The sequence below is a fragment of the Gracilinanus agilis genome, chromosome 2, assembly GCF_016433145.1.
Source record: "Gracilinanus agilis isolate LMUSP501 chromosome 2, AgileGrace, whole genome shotgun sequence".
Lineage (NCBI taxonomy): Eukaryota > Metazoa > Chordata > Mammalia > Didelphimorphia > Didelphidae > Gracilinanus > Gracilinanus agilis.
In genome coordinates this window covers 551360306-551386619 of record NC_058131.1, presented here as the reverse complement: position 1 = coordinate 551386619, position 26314 = coordinate 551360306, and the positions used below count along the sequence as shown (strand labels likewise).

The following is a 26314-nucleotide window of genomic DNA, read 5'->3' as shown; positions in this document are numbered from 1 at the left end:
CCCACCACCCCTCAGCCTTCCCTAGAAGTCTGGGTGGAGACCCAAGTCCCCGGGGCTAAGGCAGCCTCGGGGTGGAGCTGGGCTAACTCCTCCCCTGTCCAGGAAGTGAGGAGGAGAGCTGTTGTGTACGTGAGAGCAGAGTCAGGAACCTGTGGTCTGCAAGGGTCCAATTGAACCCGCGACTCTTCCCCCGCTCCTTCCAGGGCGGGAGCGTCGGGTTCACGAACTGTAGGATTCCCAGATCGCTGGGAAGAAGATCTAGGCACTCCAGGAGCCCACAGCCAAGACGGGTAAATGCCTTTCAGCCTTCCCATTTCTCCCCGGGGGAGGGAAGGAGGTAATGGGGAGAGCGCGGAGAATCCCAGAGACAGAAGTCCAGAGGTCTGTACACCTGCTGGGGAGAGCCCAAAAAGGGGACCGTGAGGACCGGACCCGGGAGTCTGGTCTTCGGGGGTAACTAGGGGGTGGAGCAGGCTGGGGGTGGGCTTAAGGCTGGACAGAGGGGGCGGAGTAATGGGTGGGAGCACAGTCCGATAACCCTTTGGGACTTCAGGTTCTGGGTTGTGACGTTGGGACCGGCCCCAATTGTGGCGGGGAGCCGACTGGGATCCTGGTGGTGATGAACATTTGGGCTGAGGGGCTGCCATGTCTGAGCTGCTCTTCTTCCCACCCTATCAGAGTTGGCTTCGCAGCCATGCTCCCCTCGGGGGCCAGCCCTGGAACCCCGGACCGTTTCACGGTGTTGGCGGATGCGGAGGACGTGGTGCTTAAACAGCGGCCCCAAGTGGAACGCATCTTCCAAGTGCAGCTGAGTGTCCTTGAGAAGACCTGCCCGGGGAGCCCCCACATCTGGCTGCAGCTGGAGGGACCCCGAGAGAATGTGGGCAGAGCCAAGGTACTACCTCCTCTCCCTTCCCCCTGGCTGCGTGGGGTGGCGGGGTGCGGTGGGGGTAGGGAGAGGGCCCACTAGTTCTTCCTCTTCCTCAAGCTTCCAGGAGGCTTTGCTGGAGTCTGTTGCTGTTCCTTGTCCACTTCCCTCGCCTCCCTCTGTCTCTGTGGCAACCTCAGGGCCCCATCATCACTGGGGATTTCCCAGCGCTCTCTCTGCCTTTTGGTTTTGGTTTCTTTTTCTCTAGGCTGCTAGGTTTCAACTTTTCTTAACTGAGACTGGGAGAGGTTGGGATGGGGATCGAGAACTGAGATTCCTCAACCTTCCTAAGCATCCCCCTCGCCCCCATTCTCTTTCCATTTGTTGGCTTGTTTTCCTGTCCCTCTTGTCCCCTCCCAGGGGAATGGGGAGCATTCCCAATACTGGAAGCACTAGTAGGGAGAGAAGAGTGGGTAGAGAGAACTGAGAAATAGGAAGAGCAGAGATCAGTCTGGCTCTACTTTCCCTTTTCATCCCTCCAGGAGTACCTGAAAGGCCTTTGCAACCCAGAGGTGTGGGAGGAAGTCAGCTACCCTGCTGCCCTGCATTGTGTCTTCTTTGGAGCTGGGGGTCTCTTCCTGGACTGCCTGTGCTGGGGTACTTCAGCCCACATCATGCCCCAAGCCCCAGGCTCTTTGTTACTGGGGGGCCTGACTGAAGCCTTTGTCATGGCCCAGAGCAGTGTGGAAGACCTTTTAGAGCAATTTAGGCAGAGTGATCGATGGTGGTTGCAGTTCAGTATTCCCAGGGAACAGGTGATTCAGGACTTCAAGGCCCTGGTTGGAAGCTATGGGGATGAACACTCCAGGGCTCTGCTGAATTTGCCTGTTTCCATTCAGAAGTGGCTGCTGAACTTGGCAGGAGAGGCTGGTAGGAGGCAAGGGCTGCCAGAACCTCCCCTGGGGCAAGAGCAGAGGCCTGTTTGTTTTGGGAATGAAGATCTTGGTGACTGGAGGGACCCTGTCAGAAAGACTCAGAGTCAGGGCAGGGAGGTTGGGGAGGGTGACACTATCTCACTGGGCACCAGGTCTGTGGACCAGGAAGGGATTAAGAGAGGGGCTGCTTCTAGGGAAAGGTGCCTGCCTTCCGATCCTGGAAATAGAGACTGGGGAGGACAGGACTTCATGGGAGAGGTGGATTCCAGAAGGAATGGAGAATTGGTCAGGGAAAAAGACTGGCATATACCGAAGCCCTCTGGACAGAGAAACTTGGAGAGACCAGGGAGTCCCAGGGACAGATTACCTAGGTCAAGGAACTGGGACAGGGAAGAGATCCTTAAGGAGAGAAACTGGGTGGAGGATGGGTACCTTGGGGAGAGAGATTGGAATAGGGAGTGTCTGGCTATGGGGAGAGACTGGGATAGAGAGGGACACTTTGGGCAGAGGGATTGTGGAAAAGGGGGACATAATAGAGAGCAGGACCTGGACAAAGTATGGCATCTGGAAGAAATGGGCTTGAAAAGAGAGGAGCTGCCTGGGGAGGTGTCTCAAGACTCACATGCTGTTGAGCCTGACTTCCTCCTGAGGGCCATCCAAGATTCGATGGATTCCTATGGCCATTCTCCTCAGGCAGTGGTGGGTGACCAACAGTGGAGGGCTCCAGTAACGCCCTTCTTTCAGCTCAACAATGGAGAAGCCTCCCCACCACTGGGGCCCAACCTTCTACGTGGGCCACAACCCACATGGCTTGTGTCTCCAGAATCTGGGGATGGGCAGGCAGTGGGGCTCCAGGGTGGGCAGGGGCCTCCGAAGGGTGGCACCATTGGTGGCAGCTGTGAGGTGACCAAAACCCAGCGCTTCTTAGAGTCCTTGAAGACCCCATTTTCCTTGAACCTCAATAACGTACCTGGTGCAACAGGTCTTCGACATGTTATCATCGATGGCAGCAATATAGCCATGATGTAAGTATATTCCTTTGACCTCCTACCTGAAGGCACTGCTCAGGAAGGCTCCCTGAGGCAAGAGGGCTTAGAAAAAATAATCATAATGGCTAGTATTTATATAGTACTTTGTGGTATGCTAAGAGTTTTATTACGTATTCCTCTGACAACACTGTGAGATAGATACTATTGTTATCCTCATTTTATAGTGGAGGAAACTGAGGCAGACAGGTTAAGTGACTTGTCCAGGGTCGTCCAATTAGGAAGTATCAAGCAGGATTAGAACTCAGGTCTTCCTGATTCCAAGCTCTTTGTTGTGATCCAACAAAGCAGTTCAAGGGCAGGCAAAATGGTGAATTGGGCAATAAAAATATTAAGTGGTGTCCCAGTAGCCAGCTTGAAGTTTAGAGTAGATTGTTAGATTTTCAAACATGAGTATTTACACCTTGAAAACTGGCAAATGCTGCAAACTAAGGCTTTAACTTATTGTTTTGATTGTCCAGTTTTAAGAAAATGCAGTTAATGCAAATTGTGTTGTGGATAAATAACTTTTTTCCAGGGGAGCTGGTTGTTAAACATTTATCAGCATGTCCTTATTATCATGGCTCAGAGATGTGGTGATATGTGTCTCCAGTCATGTGTGGAGTTGGGAAAGGGACTGAGATCTGACTCTAGTTGCAGCAGAGGGACTCATTTGTTGGGCGATCTTGGGAAAGCTACCCTTTCTGGGCGTAGGTTTCCAGACTAAGAATTTTATCAGATCATCTCCAAAGATAATACCTCAGTAAAGACCTCAAGAGTGGCATCAGAGTTACATCTCTGGCACAGATCTAAGTAGGTCGAGAGGCAGAATGGGTAGATTCCTGGGTTTGGTGTTAGAGGACCTGCTTTTAAATACCAGCGTTTCAGTTTTCTACCTGTGGTACCTTGGGCAAGTCAATTAACCTCAACCTTAGTTTCTTCATCTGTAAAATGGGTAGGGAGGATGATTAACTCGATCCTATGCCTCAGACTCTGGCCAGTGATGTTTTTCCGCCTCACTGGTGGTGGGTGATGGGAGGGCAGGCAGGGCCATCTGTCCTCTCTGAGCCTCCTGGGGATAGGGAACTTGTTCTCAGGTCAGACTTCAGTCTAATCTCAAGCCTTTGCTTTCTCAGCCACGGGCTCCAGCATTTCTTCTCCTGCCGGGGCATCGCCTTGGCCGTGCAATATTTCTGGGATCGGGGGCACCGGGAGGTCACTGTCTTTGTGCCTCAGTGGCGCCTTAAGAAGGATTCCAAGGTCAAAGGTGAGCAGACTTTTCACTTCCAGACTATTTAGCCACCACTTCCCTACCCCAGGACTAACCAGGCCATTCAATCCCTTCCCACCCTCATCCGGATCCCTCCCCCACAGAACGTCATTTCCTGACTAAACTACAGTCCCTCAGCCTGCTCTCTGTCACCCCCTCTCGAGTTGTGGATGGGAAGAGGATTACCTCCTATGATGACAGGTACTCCCCCCTAGCCCTGGCCTTGGTGCCCGGGGAACCAAGGGAGGGGCACAGGGAACCGTGGAGGAGGGGCACAGCCTTTGGGGATCTGTTCTCAGCCCAGGTTGGGGAAGGTTGGTAGCCGGGCCCCTTCTCCTGGGCCAGTTAGGACAGTCCACAAGCATTGGTTTAGTATGATGTGCCAGGGACTGTGGATAACAAGAAAGGGAAAAACCAGGAGTTTACGTACTCACATACATAATGTTCCACTTTCTCCCATCTATGTGTGTGCATGCGTATGTACGTGTGTGGCTTGTCTGTTCTGACTCTGGAAATTCAGCATAAATATCAGGAAAGGATGTTTTCCACTGTGGTCACTGGAGTAAGGGGAAGTGCCTCAGTTTCTCTTGGTGATAGTACTTTCATTTTGGTGGGGGGCGGTAGTGCTTTAGGAACTCAGGAAGAATAGCAAAAAGAAGACAGGACTAAGAATCAAACTGATCTCCCATCAAGTCTCTTAAGACTCAGTTTCCTCATTTGGACAATTAGGGACTTGGATTACAGGACCCCTAAGATGCTTTCTAATTCTAATAAATGTTGAATCTAGCTCCCCCGTCAGGGACATAGGGATTGGCTTCTTTTGCTCGAGACCCTTGAGTCTAAGGGTCTCTTGTCCCATCTCAGATCTCTGGTCATTCCTTCTTCAGCCAGAGATCTGTTCCGACTGTTCACTCATTAATTCAGCCCACATATGCCAGGCTAGATGATAGAAATCTTAAACTAGCTAGCAGAAACGCATTGAATTTCATTGTGGAAAGAAGCTTGTAGGCTATATAATCCCACTCCCACTCCTACTTGGGCCAGCAGGGCCACCTTCACCCCCTCACCCCAACAAAAAATCTTCCAGACAAAGCTAAATGACTGGGAAAGGATTGTCTATTGAGGGGACCACTGCCTCTCCCCTGGCTTCTCATTTCATTTTCAAATGGCTCTTAATTGTTAGGACAACTTTTCTTTTTGTTGTTCAGTTATTTTCAGTCTTGTCAGATTCTTGGTGACCCCATTTGGGGTTTTCTTGATAGAGATAACTGGAGTTTGCCATTTCCTTCTCCAGCTCATTTTACAGATGAGGAAATTGAGGCAAAGAGGGTGAAGTGCTCAGGGTCACACAATTGAGGAAGGGTCTGAGGCCGAATTTAAACTCATGAAGATGAGTTTTCTTGATTCCAGGCCCAGTATACTATCCACTGAGCCATCTAGCTGCCCCTTACTTTTAACCTAATTGTTCTAATTATTAGGAAGTGGCCCTCTTTTCTCCTTCCCTCCTTTGCTTCTCTGCTCTCTCTCCCTGGGCAGAACAGGTTTAATCATTCCTCTGCACCATGGGCCTTTACATCCTTCCTAAGTCTTCTCTAGGCTAAAATGTTTGCAGTTCTACAACTAGTCTCAAGGTCCAAGTCACCATCCCAATCAAACTTCTTTTGACATTCCATCTTATCAGTGTCCTTGCTAAAATACACTTGACCCATTATTCCAACTATGTGCTAACCTGAGCAAAGTGGACACCATTGTTGTCCAATCACATCCAACTCTTCATGATCCCATCTGGGGTTTGCTTGACAGAAATACTGGACTGCTTTGCCATTTCCTTCTCTAGCTCATTTTACAAATGAGGAAACTGAGGCAAACTTAGGTTAAGTCACTTGTCCAGGGTCACACAGCTGGTTAAGTGTCTGAAGTCAAATTTAACTTTAGGAAGTGAGTCTTTCAGATTTCTATTCAGCCTCTGATCCCATTCCCTTTTTTTTTTTTTTTAATTTAAAAAATTTTTTTAAACCCTCACCTTCCATCTTGGAGTCAATACTGTGTACTGTCTCCAAGGCAGAAGAGTGGTAAGGGCTAGGCAATGGGGGTTAAGTGACTTGTCCAGGATCACTCAGCTGGAAATCGTCTGAGGCCATTAGAATCTCCCATCTCTAGGCCTGGCTTTCAATCCACTGAGCCACCCAGCTGCCCAGCTGCCCTTTCCCCCTCCCCCATTCTCTTTTTTGACTCTCCTGCTGCACTATTAATTCATATTGGGCCTAAAGTTCCCTAAAACTCCAAAGTCTTTTTTTTTTTTTACCTGAACTCTTGGTTAGCCAAGTCTCCTTTAACTTATCTATGAAGTGGTTTTTAAAAGACAATACAAAAAAAAAAAAGACAATACAGGATTTGGATAAACAATCAAACCAACAAAGGACAATTAATTACAAAGCCATTCATCAAGTGCCCACTATATTCAAGGCATTGTGCTTGGGGCTAGAGATATCAAAATGCAAATATCTACCCTCAGGGATCTTACTTTCAGTCTAGGGGCAGACTGCATGCAAACTTTTATAAGAAAAAGAGCTAGTTTCAGGCAACTAGGTAACACAGTGGATAGAGTGCCAGGCCCGGAGTTGGGAGGACCTGGGTTCAAATTTAGCCCCAAATACCTAGTAGCTGTGTGACCCTAGGCAAGTCACTTGTCTGATAATCCTTGCCGAAGTTGAAACTAAGAACATAAGCATTTCCAAAAGCAAACTTTTTTTTTAACCAAGCTTCTCATTTCTTTTGGATAGGGACTCCTACTAGGGGAGCCACAACTTTTGTGCAGGGTTGTCTAGGGCAGGTTATGTATCCTGAGGCAGAGATTATGCAGCTTGTCCAGAGTCCCCTGGCTGGGACTATCATATCAGATGGGTTTTGGACCCATTTCTTCCTGAATCTGAAGTCAGTTTGCCACCTACTATCATTTAAAAAAATATACAAAATATGCAAATACAAAGTGATTTTTTTTTTTTTAAGAGGAAGCACTAGTCCCTGGGCAGATCCATGGAAAGCCTCTTGTAAGAGGTGGCTGTAGAGTTTAGCTTTGAAAAACAACCTCGAAAGTAGACAGAAAGAACAAGTTTTTAATCAGGACGAGAGACAGGGTCTCTGGGAAAACACCGCCAAAGAGTAACACAGAACTTGGGGGGGGTCTTATATGCCTTTTGGGGAATAAAGGACAAGAAGTATGATTTACATAGGAGCTTTACAATGGCTTTCAGGAAATGGGGAGTCCAGGGCTGGATTATCCAGGAGAGGCTGAAGATTCCAGCCTGGGGCTGGGCTCCCTGGGAAGAGCTGTCTGATACAATGGGAGAGATTTCTAATACAAAAAAGGGTACTGAGGGTTTGATTTAGGTTTAAGTCTAGGGAACCAAACTGGGATCATTAAGTACTTTGGTTTAAAGTTAAGGTTTAATGTTAAGTCTGAGACAAGGTCAGTCTGGGACTTCCCCAGGGACAGACACACTTGGGGGTTCCAAAAACACATTTGACAAAGGTAACTAGGAGTTCTGAGAGGTGGAGAGGCAGGGGAGTGCTTTCCAGGCTGGGGGACAAGCTGTGCAAAGGCAGGGAGAGAGATTTGTGGAGTTCGAGGAATGGCAAGAAGGCTGGTTTGGCAGGTCTAAAGAGTGCATGCATGAAGAGGGGTGGGGAGGGTGCCCCTAGGTAGTGGAGAGAATGCCAGGCCTAGAGTCTGGAAGACCTGGTTTTAGATCTGACCTCAGGCTTTTCCTAGATGTGTGACCCTGGGCAAGTCACTTAACCCAGATTGCCTAGGCCTTGCTGCTCTTCTGCCTTAGAACTGATACTAGGACAGAAGATAAGTGTTTGTTGTTTTTTTTTAAGTCTGTGAGGGAGAATAATATATAATAACTGTAAAAATAGATAATGGAGGACATTAAGTGGGGAGATCAATTTGGATGGTATTATAATGGTCCAATAAATGTTTGCTTTAGGGGATTATCAGTGTGAGTGGAGGCTGTGGAGATAGACATTGTTTCATAAGATTATACTCCCTGCCCTCAAGGAGTTAAAAAATTGATATGGGAAGAACCAAAATGTATTTTAATTTAATACCAAGCAGGATGTGGTGTTAACTTGAAAAAACATAGAACTATTAAAAAGTCAGATAAAAACACTCTTAATTAAGGAAGGGGGTTCAGTGCTTTCCTCAAGGCCTCCACACAGAGTCCCAAGACTTAGACTCTGGTTGCTCTGGTCACTGGCCCTTGGGAGAGCCAACAGCACTAGATTGACAACTCTGAGGAACAAAAGAATCTGGGGGACCTCTATACCATTTGGGGGATCCAAGGGCATACCATAGCTATGAGGAAATGGGAGTATTCAAACTCTACTGACCCGCATACCACAATGCTTGGGAAAGGAATCCTAGCTAGAAGCTAGGGTCCTTACCCCTTGGCTACTTACCTTGGACACCAAAAGGATGGTCCCTGCTCAGGTGAGGGTCTTCTTGGGAAAGGGTCCCTGATACTATGGGAAGACTACCTTAGACAAAAAGGGTACTTAGCATCTGCTTAGCCCCACCTAACTGGGATTGTCATTTACCCTGGGGTCCATTATTCAGTCTGAAACTGCTAGCCTGAGATTCCCTTCAGGGTGGATTCTGGAGGGAATAAGGAACTAGGTTTGGGATCTCCAATTTACAAGCTAGTCCTAAAACTTTGGGGTTCATCAGATCTTACTGGGCTACAAGTTTGGGGGGTTCTAGATTCCACGTTGACACAGGCGAACTTCATGAGAAAAGTATAAATGGAATCGTGTAGGGATTTAATAAGGCTGGCAGGTCATTTGAGTAGGTTTTCTGAGCGGTAGTAGGCTAAGGCAATCCAGTGTGTCTGCACTGAGTTTGGGACCAGTATGAGAAGCCCCCTAGAAGCTGGGTTGAGAGATTTGAAGGAGGGACAAACCAGCCAAGGTTGAAAACAGCAGATCAAAGCTTCCAGGCCCGTCATCAGTGAGGTTGGGTCCATAAGGTGCCTATTGCCATCAGGAGTGGGAATTTTTGACTGATGCGTGTGATGAAAAGGACATTTTTCAGAGACGAAGACTTTAATAGATGTGACATTTGGTGCAGTAGCAGTAGCAGTATTCTGGAGAGCTTGAAATGAAGGAAGAGGGCATTTCTGGTAGACAGAACCACATGAGCGAGGGGAGCTTGTCCAGAGGTTCAGACCTTTTATGTCCAGAAGGACCCCAGGGAAACTCAGCACCGCACTTGTCCTTACCCCCTATGTTTTTTTGTTTTTGTTTTTGAATAAGAAACTGAGGTTGAGGAGTTCAGGAATTAACAAGTAGAGTGGAGGGAAATAGTGTAAAGGTAAAGCTGATCAGTGATGTCCCTGGTTTGTAAAGCACTTAGAGGCCCAGAGCCCATGAAAGCTTAGAGAAATAACAGCAGCACAGGCTGCCTTAGGTAGTTAGTGACCATGGAAACACTCTGCTCTGGATTGGAGCACTAGGAACAGGGAGCTCAGTTAGGAAGCCATCATGATTGTCTAGGTTATAGGAGCTGATCTAGTATGTTGGCCATACTATTAATTGCCATGCCACTCGGCTACCTCAGTGTCCATAGTTTGGCCACTTACCTCCTGGGCCTCAGTTTCCTCATGTGTAAAATCGAGGAGTTAGACTAGATGATTTTTTTCCTGGTCTTTTCCAGATGTAAAGCCTCTATAATCTGTGTTCTCTCTCATCCCTCCCTTATCTTCTAGACAAAGAAAGTTCTTTTCATTTCTTCCTACACAATATCCTCTCCTTTTCATTCCTATACCAACTGTTCTTATTTTAATCTTTATGACCTCAAGCCTGGAAGGCTACAGTCACTTCCTAACTGGTCTTCTCCACTCCAATCCCTTCCTTGTGGCTGCTAATGCCAGATGGATACCTGCTCAAAAACCTTATTGAATCCTTAGGCTTATATTGAAAGCCCTCCATGTTCTGAATGCAACACCCCCTTCCAGTCTTAATGTCCACTGCCATCTTACCCAAACCCTTAGCTCCAACTAGACTGCTTTACAGATGGCCTCCTGAATATTCTTAGACATTCTAGTCTCCAACCTTTTGACATTTTCTCTCTGGCTCTCCAGAATATTGTACCTATTCTTAATGAGAGCCTAGTTCAAGTCAACATGAAACTTTCCCTGAATACCACAATGTACAAATATATCTCCTTTCTCGGACCTTACACTAACAACACTAAATGTAGTTGACATATAAAGCAGTACTTTATGGGCTGTAAAGAGTTTTACAAACCTCTAATTTGATTCTTATAAAACCTTCGTGAGTCAAGTATTATCAACAGGATGTACCCTAGATTTCAGAGTCTTGAGGACCTAGATCTGAGGCACATAGGTAATAACTATGTTACCTAAAGCAAGTCAGTTAACCTTCTGAGCCTCAGTTACTTCATTTGGAAAACGAGCAAAATGGACAAGATGACCTCTAAGGTTTCTTCCAGCTATGATTCTTTGCTCTCCATTTTGCAGATTAGGAAACTGAGGCTTTGAAAAGTTTAATGACTCCTTCAAGATCACATAACTAGTGAGATTCAAACCCAGACCTCACTTGAATTTTTTTCCCCTAAAGCCCTTTCCACTTCTTGCTGTTCACACGTTTCAGTAGTGTCCAACTCTTTGTGACCCCATTTGGGGTTTTCTTGGCAAAGATACTGGAGTGGTTTCCATTTACTTCTCCAGTTCATAATATAGATGAGGAAACTGAAGTCAATAGGGTTAAGTAACTTACTCAGGGTCATACAGCTGGTATGGGTCAGATTTGAACTCAGGAAAATGAGTCCTTCTGACTCCAGGCCTGGCATTCTATCAACTGCGCCTCCTAACCTCCCCTCCACTATGACCACATTATTATTTCTCAGTAGTTTTTTTTTTAAGTAATAAAGAGGATAACAGTTCTGTGAATTAGGAGTATCAAGTATCCCTATTTAATGGGAGAGTAAATTGGCATCAGAAGAGACATGGAACTTTCCTGGTGATCCACAGGGAGTCAATATCAAAGTTAGGACTTGAATCCAGACGTTCTGACTCTGCTTTTTCCCACTACCCCATTCTGCCTCATGGTGTGAGTAAGATGTAGCTCCCAGCTATACTATAAACTTCATGAAGATGGGCAGGATGATGATGTCTTCAACAGAGGGTGTACCTAGCACAGAGGAGGGCAGGAGAGTCAATGAATAATTGCTAAATGAATGAGGGAGAAAGAAGCAAGAGCTTTGTGATAAGAAAGTGAAAATAAAGTAGCAGAGTTTAGGGGATGAGAAGGCAGACCTGGGGCTGATGAACTAAGTCCTGGGAGGTATATTTACCATTTTAGATTTCTCATGAGTTTGAATTTGGCACACACCAATTCTTCCCCAAGTTGTACAAGGATACTCCTTTGGGTCTTTCTTCTTGTAGACCTTTTGGTGTTTACTTGTTCCCAACCTACCTCACAATCTTTAGATGGTAGATTGGCTGATATGAGGAGGTAAATGAGAAGTCCAGAACTCCCCAGGATTTGTATTGGAGGGGAGGAGGGGATTTTAAAAGTTCTAGAAATGAACAAGTCCATTATTCTTTACCTCCTATGGGCAGGTTCATGGTGAAGCTGGCAGAAGAAACTGATGGTATTATCGTTACCAATGACCAGTTCCGAGATTTGTCAGATGTGTCTGTGAAATGGGCAGAAATCATCAGATTGCGGTGAGGAAGACTTTGTTGGAGGATGGGCCAAAATGCTTCTCACCTTCCTCAAAATGATTTTAATCTGCCATGGGGGGGATAAGGGACTTTAGGGAAGTGGTTGGGGCTGCTAGGGCTGAAAATGGTTCCTAATGGATCTGGTGGGATGAGTTGTTGTGTCTTAGACCCATCCCTTGGGTGTGGAGAAGCATCCCTTGGGGTAGGCTGTCCAATTTGGGGGGCTGTTCCTACTGGTTGGGTAGGGTGTACAAGGGGGTCCCTTCAGTGATGGTATCTCTTCTATCTCTGGCCTAGTCTGCTGCCTTTCACTTTTGTGGGGAACATCTTCATGGTCCCAGATGACCCATTGGGGCGTGAGGGCCCCACCCTGGATGAGTTCCTCAAGAAACCAAATGGGTAACCAGTCAAACCTTCCCCTCCCTTACTCCTTTTCTCTTGCCACTCTGTGGCCCCCTCCTACATAGTCTTTATTGTAGAAAGCTTCAGGCCAGCTTGCTTGGGTGGCATTGTGACCTCTTTCTGGGCCAGCTGTCTGGGCATTTGGATGAGTTGTCAGGACTTGCATTCAAACTGCCCTTCTAGGGAATTCTGAGACAGTTTTCTGTTTTTGATCAGGATACTTGGGTATGGCAGTATTTGGAGGTTGAGTGTTTTCTGGCCTAGACCTTTTTTTCAGAAGGGGTTTCTATCCTTGCAGGCTCCTGCTACAGAGGTGGGTTGATTTTTCTCTTTAGTGTTCAGCTCTGAGAACTTCCATGGTTATGGCCCCTCCTTTCCTCCTCCTTCAAGGGTACTTGGGTAACAGTCTCAGTCTATCATCCTTCTAGCATCTTGGTCCTCTTTCCCTAGGCTGCAGACTTCAAGAGGTCGCTCATCTGGTCGCCGAGGGCCTCCTCATACCCGGCCCTACCGACCCAGCTCCAGGGCCCGGTCTCAGGTTAGATCTGGAGCCCATCCTCGAATGCCACCTCGACCACGATCTCAGCCTCGATCCCACACCATGGGTCTGACAGAATTTGAAATTCAGCCAAAGCAGCAGGAACAAAAGGAGGATGATGAGGGAGGTCATGGTTTACGAAGGGTGAGAGAGACTGAGCAGCTCCGGCACAAGCTGCTGGAGGTGTTTTGGGGACAGGACCATAAGGTGGACTTCATCCTACAACGGAACCCTTCTAATAGGGACCTCAACCAGCTCTCAGAGGCCCTGCTCAGTCTGAACTTCTGAGTCCAGTGAATGAGGGTGAGGTGGATCCTAGAGATCTGGACTGTTGGGTCTTACTTCTGGTTTACAAGTGAGGTATGGGGAACCATGGGCAAAGTGGAGGGGCAGGAATCAGGGGCCTCTTTTCCCCTTGGCAGGCCTGACTGGCTTCAGATGGAGAGAATGCTAGCTAGGTTTCTAGGAACACTGGAGGAATACTAGATTTTGCCAAACCCTGGAAGTCTTAATGTTTTGTGAGATGGATTATACAGGGACACAGCAGGAAGTAGTGAAAATTGTACTGGTCTAGGAATTTAGAAATTTGAAGCCTGGGTCTAGTACTCTTTGCAAAGGTGTACTCAAGGACCTTTAGGCTAAGCCTCAACTTTTAATTTCTCCACCAGTAAGATGGAAATAAAAGTAACTGTTGAGGAGAAAGGGCTTTGAGTTCTACCATTTCCAAATATTGTTATCAGCCAGTTCACATGGTTCCTTCATTTAGATACTTTTTTTTTTTTTTTTTTTTTTGCTCTCCAAATGGGTCCCAAGATCTCAGATTGACTTCTTAGTGTTAGGAGTCCCAGGTTATTTCCTCTTTTAGACAACCCCTAGATCAAATGTTCCTATAGTTGCATTTGGGTATATGTGTGATAATTCAGTTTATCAAAATATTTTCAGGGTTCATTTAAAAAGGCAGCTTTTATCTAGGGTATGTTTGCTTATTGATCATTAACTTGACTGTGTGGCTGTAGTTAAACTTGCAGAAGTCTTAGGGAGCCACAATCAGTTGAATGAAAATAAAAACATCTCTGAAATGATCACAGGTTATCATTTGACTTACTAAAATCTATATGTAGGAACACACCTGTATTATGGATGGGGTGTGCATGTGTAATGGTGTATGTGTATAAACAATAGGGCTGTCACCTGATTGTAATCCATTTACTTGAAAGAGTGGCCAAAGCTGGTTATCAGATGATTAACTTCTCTTCGAATGGGATGATGATAAGGGATTGAAAACCAGAGGTAGAGGTTCCTGTTTTATTCACCCCTACCCTGGAGATCCTTCCTGGTTTTTCTACCTTAGCTATCATTTGGAATCACCTTGGCTCTACCTCAGGTGCTAAGGACCCTGGGAAACTGAATTGATTGTAATACTGCTTCAGGTACCTGGGTCACCTCTTGGTTTCTCTGTCCCTAGGGAAATCTTGAATGCCTTACAAACTGACACTTCCCATTTAAGGTCTAGATAGTTTCAGTGCTTTATTTATAACATTTAAAGCTTTATTGTTCTTGTAATTCTTACAAAATAAAATGTATATTAACAACTATCCCGATAAGGGCTGGACTATAACTACCTGGAGCTTTGAATGATCAACCCACAGAAAGAATCTTGTTATAAACAGTATTTGTAAATATCAGTTCTTTTCTAGCCTCATTTTAATTCAGGCTTTATGGTATGTTGGGTTTCTGTTCTGGCTCCCCTTTGGGACTGTGGACAAGTTACTTAACCTGAGCTTCATCTTTCTCATCTATAAAATGAGGATTACTTTCGATCCTCTCATGGAAGTATAGGGATAAAAGAACTTTATATAACTCACAGACTAAATATGGGTTTTCATTCTTTGTCTAGGAGAGGTAGTCTCATTAGTGACATCATTGCTTCTAGGACAACTAAAAGTTCTCTGGAAGAGAAAGGGATTTTTGATTAGTATTTGCAAAAAAGAGCAACAAAGGGAATTTAGAAGGCAAAAAAAAATAATATGCAATATAACTCCTATGTGGAAAAGAGGGAATCTAGGAAGGGCCAATGCTTTCTAAGATCAGTCTAATTAGGAGAGCTTGGACCAGGAAAGCCATAAAAATGGACTTTCTGGCAGTTTATTTAAGAAATCTTGTGGGAAGGCCAGAGAATACAAACAAAAGTTGGTTAAAACAGGTGACTTGTCTGTCTATATGGCATATTATACACAGCCCCTTTCTCCCTCTAAATTCCTTTTGTTGCCCTTTCCAAATGCTGTTCATTGGTACCCTCACATAGTGTCTAGTTTGTGGGAGGGGCCAAAGATTTCTGGGAAAGGTCTAAGATTAGGAAAGACTAGAAGTCCTTCTGCCCATTATCCCCAGAATTACAGTTGTGGAGGAGGAGAAGGAAGAAAGGTATACATAGAAAAAAGGTGAGCTATCTATCAATAATATAATAAGATAAAGAGGTATGTAGGTATTTGCACATACAAATAAATAAATATATATATATATGTATACGCACAAACATACACATAGACAGAATGTCAGAGCCTCAACAAAATGCTTAAGGAATTACATATACCAGATCAGGTTCTGTACAAATAGCTCCTATCAGAGAAAAAGACCTTTAAGTGCCTTCAGGACACAGCCTGCTTCAGGGCAGCCTGCAGCTCTGGAAAGGTATATTGATAGCCACTGGCCAAAGTCCTCCGAGGTATCACCTTCTGGCCTTCCAGCAGCATAACAGAACGTTCCTGCCCAAAGATTGCTTGGACAGCAGGGCTGGGCAGAGGGAGTAAGGCAGGGCGGCCTACGGCAGTACCCAGGGCCTTGGCAAACTCAGCATTGGTGGTGGAGGAGGCTGGGGAAACCCCATTCAGAATCCCTTTGACATGGTTCTTCTCGATGGCATGGACCAGTATTCCTGACAGGTCTTCAATGTGGATCCAGGGAAAGAACTGTTGGCCTGAACCAATAGGCCCACCAAGGCCTAGGCGGAAGGGCAGTAGCATGTGGCTGATGGCACCACCCCCACGGCCCAACACGACACCTGGTACATGTTAGAACATTATATAGATCAGGTCTAACAGCCTTCTAAGTAGTCTTATTTATTGCTTCCTTACTCTACTCCTTAGATTGATAGCAGCTTCCTGTCCCCTTTTTATGAAGACACTCCTCCCATTCTTTCATTTTATTTTGCCATAGTCTTTTGAAATAGCCAGTGCTTTAGAAATTTGGGTGCTATTTCTTATTCCTTGGGGTCTCAAGGTCCATCATCTCTTCTACCCCTTTGCCCTGAAAGGCTGGCCCCAAAGCCTGATTCCCTAGAACTGAGCTGTTAACTACTTTCCCCTTCAAGCCCATACCCACATTTCCCAACTGGCTTCCCCATATCCCTCCACTCCAATCCTAAGAAGTTCCAAACCCACCCTAGCTCCCTCACCAGAGCGAACCACCACCTGGCGTGTGTCATTCCCAGGGATCTTGGCTGCCGCTTCCCATTTGGACACCAGGTTTGAGAAGAAGTCAAAATTACCACCAGGGCTGTCCTCATCATACTCTGCAGTCAGGCTGGGCTGGTAATAAGCTATTGGAGAAAGAATGTACCCGGATCTTCTACCTTCACAAGTAATTTCAACATTTGCTTTTCTTACTCTCACTGGCTATTAATAGGCCCTGTAGTATTTCACAGGGCTCCTAGGATATCTTGATATTTCCTTAAGGAATATCAGAAATATAGCTCATCCTTTTGTACACTGCCATCCTTAGTTCTGATAAGGGAATCCAACTGTGCAGGTTTTCACTCTGATTTGGACCACCTCAGATAAGTATAAAAGTTATCATTTTATCGGACCTATTTTACATGTGTATGGTGATGTGAAATAAGGTGCAGGAAAGGAATTATTTTGAGGTTGAAAGGAATATCCTTTTCTGAGTAGTATAGTTCCATAGTGGCAGCAATAGGACAGGTGAAGCTATACCTCTATCAGGGGACAAAGTGTAACTTTCCCTGGCATTAACATTTAAGACTAGGATTCTGGTCTGGGCTTACCTAGGTAGGGTAAATTCTGTGCCCTCTCCAATTCCCCTCAAAGGGGGAGATAAGGGCTATGATATACCTGTGCCTGTGACCAAGACCCAGGCCTGAGGGGGTTGTGTGGCCCCGGCTATGGCTGTGGCCAACATGTAGGTAGTATCTAGACGGCTGCTGAGAAGCTCCTTCTGGTAGGCCTCATTCCACCTGTAGGCAATGGGAAGAGATTTATCTTGATGTGCTTTCTGACCATTTTTTCATCTCTCAGCTCAAGGGGCTTTAAGATTCCCTCTTGAAGACTGAGTTAATACCCCTTTCTATCCACAGTTTACTCAATAAATCTTATGGATACATGAGTGAGAGAGGCCCAGGAAGGGATTCCTGGGTCATTAGGGTATGTTTGAGGACTCCCTTAAATCCCCTCCCTCCACCACTGAGGATACTTTCCCAAGTTCCTAGAGTGACCTTCGGAAGGGGTTAAGGATGTTCTCCCCAGCCAAGTTGACCACAGCATCACAGGGGGGCAACCCAGAGCTGGTAAGCTCATTCTGTGAAAAGAAAGGAAAAGATATTCCAACAAAGGCCCTTCCTGCTTGCCCTCCCATTTTTCTTCCACCCACTTTTGTCTTCTGGGATACGATATCCTTTATTTTTAAAAATTTTTATTTAGTTGACTAAGACAATTTTTCCATGGTTAAATGATTTATGTTCTTTCCCTCCTCTCTTCCCACCCCCCTCCTGTAGCCAAGGAACCCACTGGGTTTTACTCATGTCATAAGAAAACTACAGACTTGTACTTTAAAACATTTCTTAAAATGTGGGCTTTTTATGTACCATCTTTACCAAGGCTGTTTAAATTCAGTTTTTAAAAATCCAATTTTATTTTTAAGTTTTGACAGTTTATATTTTTGATGGCCAACAATTAACAACTAGGATGATAGTGTACTGCAAAGTCCGGAGGGGGGTGGGTGGGCATTGTTCTGGTAGGGTCACGAGAACACATACCCAAGTAATCCGATGGGCACCAGGCTGGCGGGAGACCACGGTCACCTCATGGCCTCTGGAGTGCAGCAGATGAGTCAAGGCCTTCCCAATGAAGCCCGTTCCACCGCCTGCACAGGAAGCAGCCTGGCCCTCACCTGGGCTCTCTCCCCAGGGTCTTCCTTCCCTTTTCAATCTCTAAGACCCGTCATCGCCCAGACAACTATCCTCAAGGTCCCTCCCCTTTATCTCCTCCCTCTTCGCCCTTCTCTAGTCTCTAGGCTCCTCCCTTCTTCCCCACAGGAGCTTCGCCCTCCCCAAATCCCGGGGCCAATCCCCTCTAGCTCCGATATCCTCCCCCTTCTCATTTCCAGGGCCTCTCCCTGGGGCTCTTCCCTCTCCCTATCCCCTCCCATTTCCTTTTCTGCTCCCGGCCCTCTTCTAACCCCCATCCTGCTCCTCTCCACTGTTTCCGGGGCTGCAACGGTGACCGCAGTCCTGGGGCAGGAAAAGGTCAGCTTCCTGCCCTTAGGGGCCGAGGTCCGGCTGCCAGGCCTTCGCTTGAGATCTCTGCTGGCCAAGGACCCCTAACCTCTACCCAACTCCCCTCTTCGGACTGAGACCCTCCCCCCACTAAGCGCGGCTCACCTATTAGCACCCTCATTGCAGCGGCTGATGCTCTGCGCTTGCGCAGACCACAGGGCCACGGTCATTTCGGAAGGGCTCCACCCCCTCCGCGCAGCTGCGCAGTTCTGCTCCTGTGCCTACAAACAGGGGTTTGGGGATAGGGGAGACAGGGCAGAAAACTGGGTTCAGCTGACTAATAACCTTTAAAGGGCCTGGAAGGTTTAGGAGGGACAAATTGGGAAAAGGGGCCCGGGGCAGAAAAGCCCCAGGAAGAGTCTGGGAAAAGAATCCCATCTGGGATACCTCACCTGAGGCTGATACGTATGTATGTGTGTGAATATAAGTATATAAAATCTCCCTAGGCTCTTCACATTTCAGCCTATATTATCCCAGAAGTACTGTTTTGTTGGCCAATATGTTCTATGCTTTTTAAAAATGACTTTTTCATCCTCCTTGACCTTTAAACATGGCATTCTCTAATGTTCTAAAACATTCTCTTTTTCTATTCTCTTTCCTTGGTGATCTAATCTATTCCAGATATTTCATTTATCACCTTTCTGCAGAAAACCCTCTGATCTCCATCTTAACTTCCATTCTTCCTTTAGGATTCTGGAGGTTTTTATCTGGATGTTCTCAACTGGAAAAATCAAGTCTAAAATAGAAAATATCATTTTATGCCACCAGGACCTCCCTCCTCATCTAACTCTTCCCATTTTATCTTTTCATTAATGATATTAGCCACCTAGACTCATTACCTTTAAGTCATCTTTGATGTATCGTCACGCAGAATTTTGAATCACTTCTAAAGTTTTTGTTAGTTTTCACCTCTTGGAGATCTCTTATGTTCTGGAACCTCCTCTTCATTACCACTGCTTTCACCATAGTTCCTCATCCTCTTTCTGGACTGTTATAGTTTCCTTAATGGATAGTCTTTCCTTATACCAATCCAGTCTCCCAATATTTTTCAAGTTTCAGTTAAAACCCTAGCTCTTGGAGGCAGGTAGGTGGTTCAGTGGATTGAGAGTCAGGCTTAGAGATGGGAGGTCCTGAGTTAAAATCTGGCCTCAGACATTTCTACCTGTGTGATCCTCGGCAAGTCACTTAATCCCCATTTCCTAGCCCTTCTCTTCTGCCTTGGAACCAATACATTGTATTGATTCTAAGATAGAAAGTAAAGGTTTAAAAAAAAAAAAGATTATTGCCTACAACGACACAATCCATAAACTCAATTTTAAAAATAGAGTTGATTTTTTTTTAAAATAGCCTCATAAGAAAGGATAGATAACAGTTTTTCTGTAATGGGTATCTATACTCAGACAGTTCTTTATGGACATTGGCATTATATTTTCACCCAGTTGTTTGCAGATTGTCTTCCTAGTTGGTGAGTCTTCCTTGAGGGCAGGAATGGTTCTTTTGTGGGGGGGGAGATGTAATAAAAACAAAGGAATTTATTTAATTTAAAAATATTTTTCCATGTTTATATGATTCATTTTCCATTCTTCCCCACACCTAGAGCCAACAAGCAATTCCACTGGGTTGTACAAATGTTATCACCTGATACCTATTTCCATATTATTCATTTTTGCTATAGAATGATTTTTTTTAAAGCCTAACTCCAAGTCACATACCCATATATACATGTGATAAGTGATGGCATGTTTTGCTTTTGCATTTCTGCTCCCATAATTCTTTCAATGTGGATAGCATTCTTTTACATAAGTCCTTCAGGAGTATACAGGAATGGTTCTTGCCTTTTTTTTTAATATTCTCAGCCTTTAGCATAGTATCTTTACATTCTTGCCTCCAATCTATCATTTTTTAATACCCTTGCCAGACTAATCTTTCTTGAATTTAGATCTGATCATGTCACATCTGTGTTAAACAATCTTCAGTAGTTCCCTGCTGTCAACCAAATAAAGTTCAGTCCTTTGCCTACTATTCAAGGCCTTACTCAGTCTGGCATCAAACTTTTTCTAGTATAAATTATACTAGGTTAAATATATAATTCTTCCTTTTATATACTCATTGCTGTAATAAACTTTTTTACAACTTGCTGCCCATAACTCATCTTGTACTTTGCCTTTGCTTATGCTGCCTCTTCCCACTATTTCCTACCCCATGAATATATTCTGTTTTTATTGAATCCCTACTCATCCTTTAAAATCCAACTTGAATGACAACCTCTCTACTATCTTTATCATCCCTGTATTTGATGACCCGTTCCTCCCTTGAATCTCACAGTTTATACCTCTCTACTGTATTTACACTGTATTTTGAATACTAATTCAAACAGTGAGAGATCTAGAACTAGGAAGGATCTTTGAGACCATTCAGTTCAACCTTTTCATTTTCCAGATAAGGAAACTGAGGTCAAGGCAAGTTAGCAGCTTGGTGAAGGTCAAACAAGCATCAAGGGGTGGGGATTTGAAATCAGGTCTTCTGACTAGTTATATATCATATCCCTTTTCTGGTGTGATGGATGTAGATGAACATGAGTACTGTTGAGTTTTAGGGAAATGTTCTCCCTATATAGAGTAACTTTTGAGACCAAGGAAACTATAGAGTTTGTACTTGACTTCCCTCTTTAACTGACAATAAAAGATGAACAAAAATGATTCTATTTTAAAAGGGACCTTTATTACCTTAAAATTTTTCATGCTGGAAAGATCTACATAAACTGATGCAGAGCAAAATAAGCAGAACCAGGAGAACTTTTTGTACAAAAAAAGTCCCTTTTGAAATAGAATCATTTTTGTTCATCCTGTTATTGTACAGAGTAACAGCAATATTGTATGATGATCAACTGTGAAAGACTTGGCTACTCTCAGAATGCAATGATCTGGTACAATTCTGAAGGACTTATGACAGGGAATGCTATCTGCTACCTGTTGGAGTTGAATGCAGATCAAATCATACTATCTTTTACATCAGTTTACTTATGGTTTTATTTTGGGGTTTTGGTTCTATATGAGTGTGCTCTTACACCATATATGTAGCCAATATGGGAGCATGTTTTATATGATAATACATATATAGCCCAGATCAAATTGCTTACCATCTCTGAATGATGGGGAGGGAAGGAAAGGAAGAAGAGAGCTTGGATCTCATAATTTTGGAAAATGTATATTGAAAATTATTATTACATATAATTGGGCATATAAGATACCTTTGAATAAAAAAATTCCTGCTAATATAGGGAATCCTGATAAGACTAACCACAGAGAAATGTATTTCCCACAGGGACAAATTTGACTATTAGCAATTCTTGTGATCCCCCTGGCTTGCATACTTCCCTTATTTCTTTTCTGCCACAGAAAGCTGCTGTACTCCAAGTAATGTACTCTAAGTGAGCCTAAAGAGTTGTAAAAACCCAATTTGGTTCACTGAGAAGCTGTAGCTACTACCAGGGAGTAGGCTTCCTTAGCACACAAATTTCTTTTATTTCCAATCCAACTATTCATTTTCTGTCCTCTAGCCTTGCAGATATGATGATGGTTGAGATTCTCCTTGGGCCCTCAAAGAACTCAGACTGGGAAACACCCACAACACTGAATTCTGAGCTACTTGAAGGCAGACACATCTACTGTACAAGGTAGATGCTAAGTCAATGGTTAATTTAAGAAAGCTTTGACTGTCTAAAGATTTGAACATCTAACATTAGCCTAATTATCTTGAACCATGAGTTACTTTTATGGGGCTAAAATTTATGGTGCTTCTGATTGTAATGATAAAACACTTACATCAATTTACAAAGCTTAAAATGACCCTTCTTGTTTTTGTGTGCTAAAGTTATGTTATTAACCCTAGTGTCAAAGATTCTGTCCCAATACAAAAGGTCCAGGTATACTTTGTGGCATTTTTTTATTTTGGCTCAAAGCTCCACAAATAGGAAGCCTGAAACATGTATGTATTAATAGTATACAGAGCCAATTCTCTACTTGCAAGCAGTAAGTTTATGGTATTACATAGGAAAAGTTTTTTTTTTTTTTGAGGAAAAGTGGAACAGAAACCCTAAAGTGAATAACATTTAATAGCCAATATTGCATGTTATTACATATTGTCTACCCCTGGGAATCTGTAGTTCCCTACCCTGTTCTGACTAGCAGTTTCTAACCCTCTCCCCAACCCCCAACCAAGGTCAAACTGTGGGAATCTCTGCTTGGAGCAGCAGTTTCCAACTGTCCCTGGATTCCCATATACCCCAACAATTTCTAACCACCCCTATTTCTGGACAGAGATAATCACTAGGGCATTTCTATAGCACTCCCTTCCTGCAGTATGGCTGTTCTCTATATTCTTAAGTATACACCCTCCTGCTATTTCTCCCCATCACTATGATCCATAAGAATCTCCTTCTCCCCTCTCTCTCTAGACATCCCTGCCTGAAGCATGAGAAGGTTGAGCTGGACTTCACTTCCTTGATCTGCAATAAATGCTTCTTTTTATGTACTGATTGATTAATTGGTCTGAGTTTTTGTACAGTTTGACTCATTTTATCCTCACAATGATCCAGTGAAGTAGATGTTATCTATTTTACAGATGGGAAGACTACGGCTAAAAGAGGTTAAGCCACTTGCCTAGGAGAACACAGTAAAGTTCTGACTCCAAGACCCTACACTCTGTCCATTGTACCATCTAGCTGCCTCCAATCAACTCTAGTAAAATAACTTCAAACAGAGCCTGCAAGGTATAGTGGGAGGTGGACTTCAACAATTCATTACAGACCTGAGTAATCCCCCCTTGGACATTTATTAGCCATGTGATTTGGGGTAAGTCATTTCACTTTAAGATTGTTTCCTCGTTTTAAAAATTTAATTTAGAATATTTTCCCATAGTTATGTGATTCATGTTCTTTCCCTCCCTTCCTCCCACCCCACTTCCGTAGCCAATGAGCAGTTCCACTGGGTTTTACATGTATCATTGTTCAAGACTTATTTCTGTATTATTGACAGTTGTTCTAGGGTGGTCTAGGGTAGTCTACATCCCCAATCATGTCTGCATCAACCCAGGTGTTCAAGCAGTTGTTTTTCTTCTGTGTTTCCACTCCTGTAGTTTTTCCTCTGAATGTGGGTAGCATTCTTTACCATAAATCCCTCAGAGCTGTCTTGTGTCATTGCATTGCTGCTGGTACAGAAGTCCATTACATTCTATTTTACCACAGTATATAGGTCTCTGTGTACAATGTTCTTCTGGTTCTGCTCCTCTCACTCTGCATCAGTTCCTGGAGGTCTTTCCAGTTCACATGGAATTCCTCCAGTTCATTCCCAATTTTTTTTTTTTTTTTACAAACCAAAAACTCAAGCTTTTATCTTTTTGCATTTTAAATTTTTATTTTTTAAAAAATATTTTTCCATGTTTACATGATTCATTTTATTTCCTTCCTTTCTTTTCTCCCCACTCCTGGAACTGACAAGCAATTCCATTGGGTTATACAAATGTTATCACTTGATACCAATTTCCATATTATTCATTTTTGCAGTAGAGCAGTCTATTAAAACCAAAACCTCAAATCATATACCCATATAAACAAGTGATGTCATATGTTTTTCTTCTGCATTTCTACTCCCACAGTTCTCTCAAAATGGATAGCATTCTTTCTCATAAGTACCTCAGGGTTGTCCTGGATCATTGTATTGTTACCAGTAGCAAAGTCCATTACACTGAATTGCTTACAATGTTCTCTTGGTTCTGCTCATTTCACTCTATATTAGTTCCTGGAGGTTCTTTCAGTTCATATATTCTCCAGTTCATTATTCTTTACAGCATGACATTATTCCATTGCCACCATACGCCACAATTTGTTCAACCATTCATTTTCCAATTTTTTGCCTCCACCAATAGCGTGGCTATGAATATTTGTACAACCATTTTTCATTATTGTCTCTTTGGGTACAAACCCAGTAGTGGTAGTGCTGGATCAAAGGGCATGCATTCTTTTGTTGTCCTTAGGGCATAATTCCAAATTGCCTTCCAGAATCCTTGGATTAATTCACAACTTCACCAGCAATGTATTCGTGTCCCAATTTTGCCACGTCCCCTCCAACATTTATTTTCCTTTGCTCTCATACTGTCCAATCTGCTAGGTGGTGCCTCAGAGTTGAGTTGATTTGCCTTTCTCTAATTAGGAGGAATTTAGAACATTTTTTCATGTGTTTTTTTTTTTTTTTGAAACCCTTACCTTCCATCTTGGAGTCAATACTGTGTATTGGCTCCAAAGCAGAAGAGTGGTAAGGGTAGGCAATGGGGGTCAAGTGACTTGACCAGGGTCACACAGCTGGGAAGTATCTGACGCTGGATTTGAACCTAGGACCTCCCTTCTCTAGGCCTGGCTCTCAATCCACTGAGCTACCCAGCTGCCCCCTCTTCATGTGCTTATTGTTTTGATTTCATTGTGTGAAAACTGTCTTTTTATGTCCCTTAACCATTTGTCATTTGGGGAATGACTTGATTTCTTGTGTATTTGACTTAGTTCCTTATAAATTTGAAAAATTAGACCTTTGTCAGAGGTTTTTGTTATAAATTTTTCCCAATTTGTTGCTTCTCTTCTAATTTTGGTTGTTTTAGTTTTGTTTGTACAATACTTTAATATAATAAAAATTATTCATTTTACATTTTGCAATGTTCTCTATCTCTTGTTTGGTCTTAAATTCCTTCCTTTCCCATAGATCTGACAGGTATATTAGTCTGTTTTGTTTCCTCATTTTTACTCTGCCGCCATCTTAACCAGGAAGTCTATTTCCTCATTTTTAAAAGAATGCCAGTTATACTTATTACTAGATTGTTGTGAGGATCAGACAAAATGATGTGTATAAATGCTAATTCAAATTGGGTTATAGGAATATCTCAGTTTACTGTTAATCCCAAAGATTTATGTAAATTCTGGAGTCATAAGCTCACTTTATTGTGAAAACTTATTTTTAAATTTAAAATTTTTATTTTGAATATTTTCCTGTGTTTACATGTTTCATGTTCTTTCCCTCTCCTCCAAACCCCGCTAACCGACGCACAATTCCATTGGGTGTGAAAACTTATTTCGGAGCTGTCTGGGATCTGGCTTAGCCGATTTCTCCTTCTAGAGGGAGGTGGTTGGACAGACTTTCTCCTTCCATCTTCCTTCCCTCTTCTCTCCCTCTCATTTCCCTTATTCTTCTAATTTTCTTTGTCAGTGTGTCTTTGTCTTCCCATCTCCATGTCTCCTTGTCTTAACTCCACCCACTCCCCTTCTTCATTCTTCTATTTCTCATAGCTCCATAGCACCGATAGTCTCTCAGTTTTCCAGTGAATTTCTAGAGTCTCCCAATCTTTAGAGACCACCTCTTCCATTTGGATTGAGCAAAAAATACAAAAATCAAAACCCCAAACTCCAAAGGCTTTCTTTTCTTCAAGTTGTGACCACTTCCTCTTGACTGGTCCTTTCCCCTCCTCCATCATTACTTTCCTTTAGTTACCAGTTACACCCATGTCATCGTGTTCCTTGTGGGTAGACACAATTGAGTTTCTCTTTTTTTGTTTTTTAAATTTTCCATATCACTAATCCAGTTATATATGTGGCTCAGGGATGAAAATAGAATATGTACAAGTTAATTAAGTTGGCTTTAAATATCTGGAGGTCTTACTATTTGTCATCTAAATATCTTGAGCCCTCTACAGGACTTACTTCTTATTGACAATTTTTTTTCAGTTTTAATGTTTATTTTTTCATTACATGTAGAAATGACTTTTAGCAATTTTTATCTGACATTTTGCTATCCAGATTTTCTCCCTCTCAAGATGGTAAATAGTCTGATATAGGTTATACCAAGTGCTGTCATGTAATATATATTTCCATATTCCACATGCATGCCATAAAAAACAAACATATCACAGATATCA

At 43.7% G+C, this 26314-nt stretch overlaps 2 protein-coding genes across 5 annotated transcripts; one reads left to right on the top strand and one right to left on the bottom strand.

Moving 5' to 3' along the window:
- Positions 1–694: 694 nt before the first annotated feature.
- On the top strand, positions 695–14825 carry KHNYN (KH and NYN domain containing). The gene is made up of 7 exons (XM_044660056.1): positions 695–895; positions 1411–2828; positions 3965–4095; positions 4203–4299; positions 11745–11852; positions 12147–12244; positions 12821–14825. Exons 1-7 carry the CDS (start codon positions 695–697, stop codon positions 13075–13077), a joined length of 2310 nt encoding a protein of 769 aa, XP_044515991.1. The 3' UTR covers positions 13078–14825.
- Positions 14826–14917: 92 nt separating this feature from the next.
- Positions 14918–18499, bottom strand: SDR39U1 (short chain dehydrogenase/reductase family 39U member 1). Of its 4 annotated transcripts, none has more exons than XM_044665191.1 (6): positions 18464–18499; positions 17840–17946; positions 17300–17382; positions 16920–17041; positions 16244–16387; positions 14918–15850 (listed from the first exon to the last, which is right to left on the bottom strand). In XM_044665191.1, the coding sequence occupies exons 1-6, from the start codon at positions 18477–18479 to the stop codon at positions 15438–15440; spliced, it is 885 nt and encodes a 294-aa protein (XP_044521126.1). In that variant the 5' UTR covers positions 18480–18499; the 3' UTR covers positions 14918–15437. The 4 variants fall into 4 exon arrangements, with proteins under 4 accessions (XP_044521126.1, XP_044521130.1, XP_044521127.1 ...); XM_044665195.1 differs by having other exon boundaries at positions 14918–15724; XM_044665192.1 differs by having other exon boundaries at positions 16926–17041.
- Positions 18500–26314: the final 7815 nt, after the last annotated feature.